Genomic DNA, 2,430 nt, shown 5'->3' with positions numbered 1-2,430 from the left:
AAGCGAAAACTCGTGCAGATGTTCGTTTGTCAAGCGAGTTGTAAATGTTCAACTCAGATTTGAATCCAGTTCTGTGGAAAACAGGCAACAGGTGAGGCTGAGAAAAAAGGTTTTATTGAAAGAGCTTTTAAGTGACTTTTATCAAGTTTACAGATGTGAAGACATTTTTGATAACGAGGAGAAAGTAAATAAAGTAAATACTTGGTTTGTGTGTAGAATCAAACGAACAGCTTCAGCTGAAGCTGATGGACTCTGGTTCCTCTGTAGAGTCACAACCTTTGAGCTTTTTTCCTCCTTTGCTGTCTGGGTCAGTGTAAACATCTCTGCTGCTGGTTTGGTCGTTCTGGTGCTGAGGTGGAAGCTCTCAGCTGGGTTTTGTGTCGTCGTCTCCTTCCACGACTTCAAAGTGTCGCCTGATCTCCCTGCAGGTCCATCAGTCGACGTCTGGGCTCGGAGGTTTTCCAGAAGCTCTACAAGAACCTGAAGGAGGTCAGACGACGCCGACGAGACGCCGACGGAGAAGACGAGGCTCCGAACCCGCAGGACGGACCTAACGATGGCTTCCAGGTGGACCAGCTGCTGTTCTATGAGGAGGAGCTGCAGAGGCTGAAGCAGGACGACAGAACCAGCTGAACACAAACACCGTCGCAGGTACGAGTTCAAAATCAGATCAGCTGTAAGAACATCTGAAGACTGAGCAGCTCCATCCCTGTTGGAGGAAGATGAGACGTACGACAGTCGCCTGAGCTCCTGTAAAGCCACGTTCATCACTCATGTCTGGAACTTTCTGAAGACCTAAAGGTTCCTTCTGCCCGATGTTATCTGTGTTTCCTCCGAGGTCTAAATCTGCAGAGAACATCTCCACTGATAGATCATGATTTGACTTTTCCACCCCGTCTTTGTTCCAGCGTGCTCTGGATCAGCCTCACTAACGAGCACTTCTCTTTGTCCTACTTTTGCATTGACTTGTGACTTCAAACCTCATATTTGCAAAATGTTTTCATCCCAAAGTGTCTGACTTTAGCCTCCAGTCCTCTCCTGCTGGTCGTCTCATTTCACTGCTGAACTTTACTGCACACCTGCTCAGCACCAGACGCTGCAATTTACAGATGTTCCCTAAATGCCTCGTGTGCAAGACGCAAATAAGACGTTCTAATGTCAGAGTAACAGCGACAGAAGAATTTAGCTTCTTTTAATCACTTTAATGACACGTTTGATCATTTTAATGGTGGTTTAGGGACCAATTAGAACACTGATNGGCTCAAACATTTCTGACATCTCCAGACGGTTCTGTGGGTCCCTGTTGGAAGCTGAAGCTGAACGCAGAGCTGCTGACGAACCTCCTTCTGTGGAAGCCTGGAATCCAACACAGAGCATCTGCACACGTGTGATGCTGTTGCCACAGCAACAAGCTGAGCCTAATTGAAGACGGGTTCTCCATTTGATCTAACACCCAATCGGACGACCCCCACCTGCAGCCAATCAGAGCAGAGAAGTGGAGTTTAACCTGATTTAGATTTCGCCTCCATCCCTGTTCAGGCTTCTCTTTGTGCTCCCAGAGCTGCTGTAACATCCAGAACACTTGTGGAAGTTCTGCTCCGTTAACACGTTCCTGCTCCATCCGTCACGAGCTGAATGTCGACACTGAGTCCAAAAGGAGACCCTCAGATATAAATTTGAATTTAGGAAATAAGTCGTATGGACATAAATCTGGTGAGCAGGATGTTGCAGCTCGTAGTTTATTCTTATATCCATCTTTGACTACAGGAACACTGAGAGGCAGTCAGGACATTTTACACACACATGTATGAAGGAAGGACTTGTTTTGTTTATTTTTTAGAAAATAAGGACATTTTTGGAAAGTAGGAACCTTTTTAATACTAAACACACTTTAGGAGAAGTTTTTTTGTCAAGTGTTATAAGCTCACTTTGGAAAATATGTATATTAAATACAGACATTTTTGTAAATTGTAAGAAGATTCCAGAATGTCGTGTCGTTTTATTTGAAAGTTAGTGATAATTAAGAAGAGATGATGTTTTAGAGGACATTTTTGGAAATTAATTTAAAGAGAGCAACACTTCAGACAAATTAAAGATAGTTTTTGAACATTAAAGGCGACTTTACAGTGAATTAAGTTATAAAAAGACGTTCTGAGTGAGTGAGTGAGGACAGTGACTCAACTTCTGCAAACTGAGGACAGTTTTTAGAACCATGAGCGTCAGAATGAGGCTTTAAGTCCGGCTGAAGGTGGACATGAAGACGCTTCACACAGAGCCGACAGGCCGAGTTCTTCCTCTGGCTCGGATTCGTCTCCTGCATCCACAATGAGCCTGCAGAGTCTGTCAGGTGACCTGCTGTCTGTCACAACACCTGCTCACCTGCTGACAGCAGCACAAACACAGCAAACACCTGTGACGGACCGAACCAAC

At 44.8% G+C, this 2,430-nt stretch overlaps 1 protein-coding gene across 1 annotated transcript in view; it reads left to right on the top strand.

Moving 5' to 3' along the window:
- Positions 1 to 719, top strand: part of nek11 (NIMA-related kinase 11) — a 96,242-nt gene extending 95,523 nt beyond the window's left edge. The window contains exon 15 of the mRNA XM_008291734.1: positions 429 to 719. Within this exon, the coding sequence (XP_008289956.1) occupies positions 429 to 633 (205 nt within the window). The 3' untranslated portion in view covers positions 634 to 719. The remainder of the gene's footprint in view (positions 1 to 428) is intronic.
- The last annotated feature ends 1,711 nt before the right edge of the window (positions 720 to 2,430 follow it).

This window comes from Stegastes partitus, unplaced genomic scaffold (assembly GCF_000690725.1).
Source record: "Stegastes partitus isolate 25-593 unplaced genomic scaffold, Stegastes_partitus-1.0.2 Scaffold760, whole genome shotgun sequence".
NCBI classification, from domain to species: Eukaryota; Metazoa; Chordata; class Actinopteri; family Pomacentridae; genus Stegastes; species Stegastes partitus.
The sequence above is the reverse complement of the archived record's forward strand: the minus strand, read 5'-3'. Positions and strand labels throughout refer to the sequence as shown.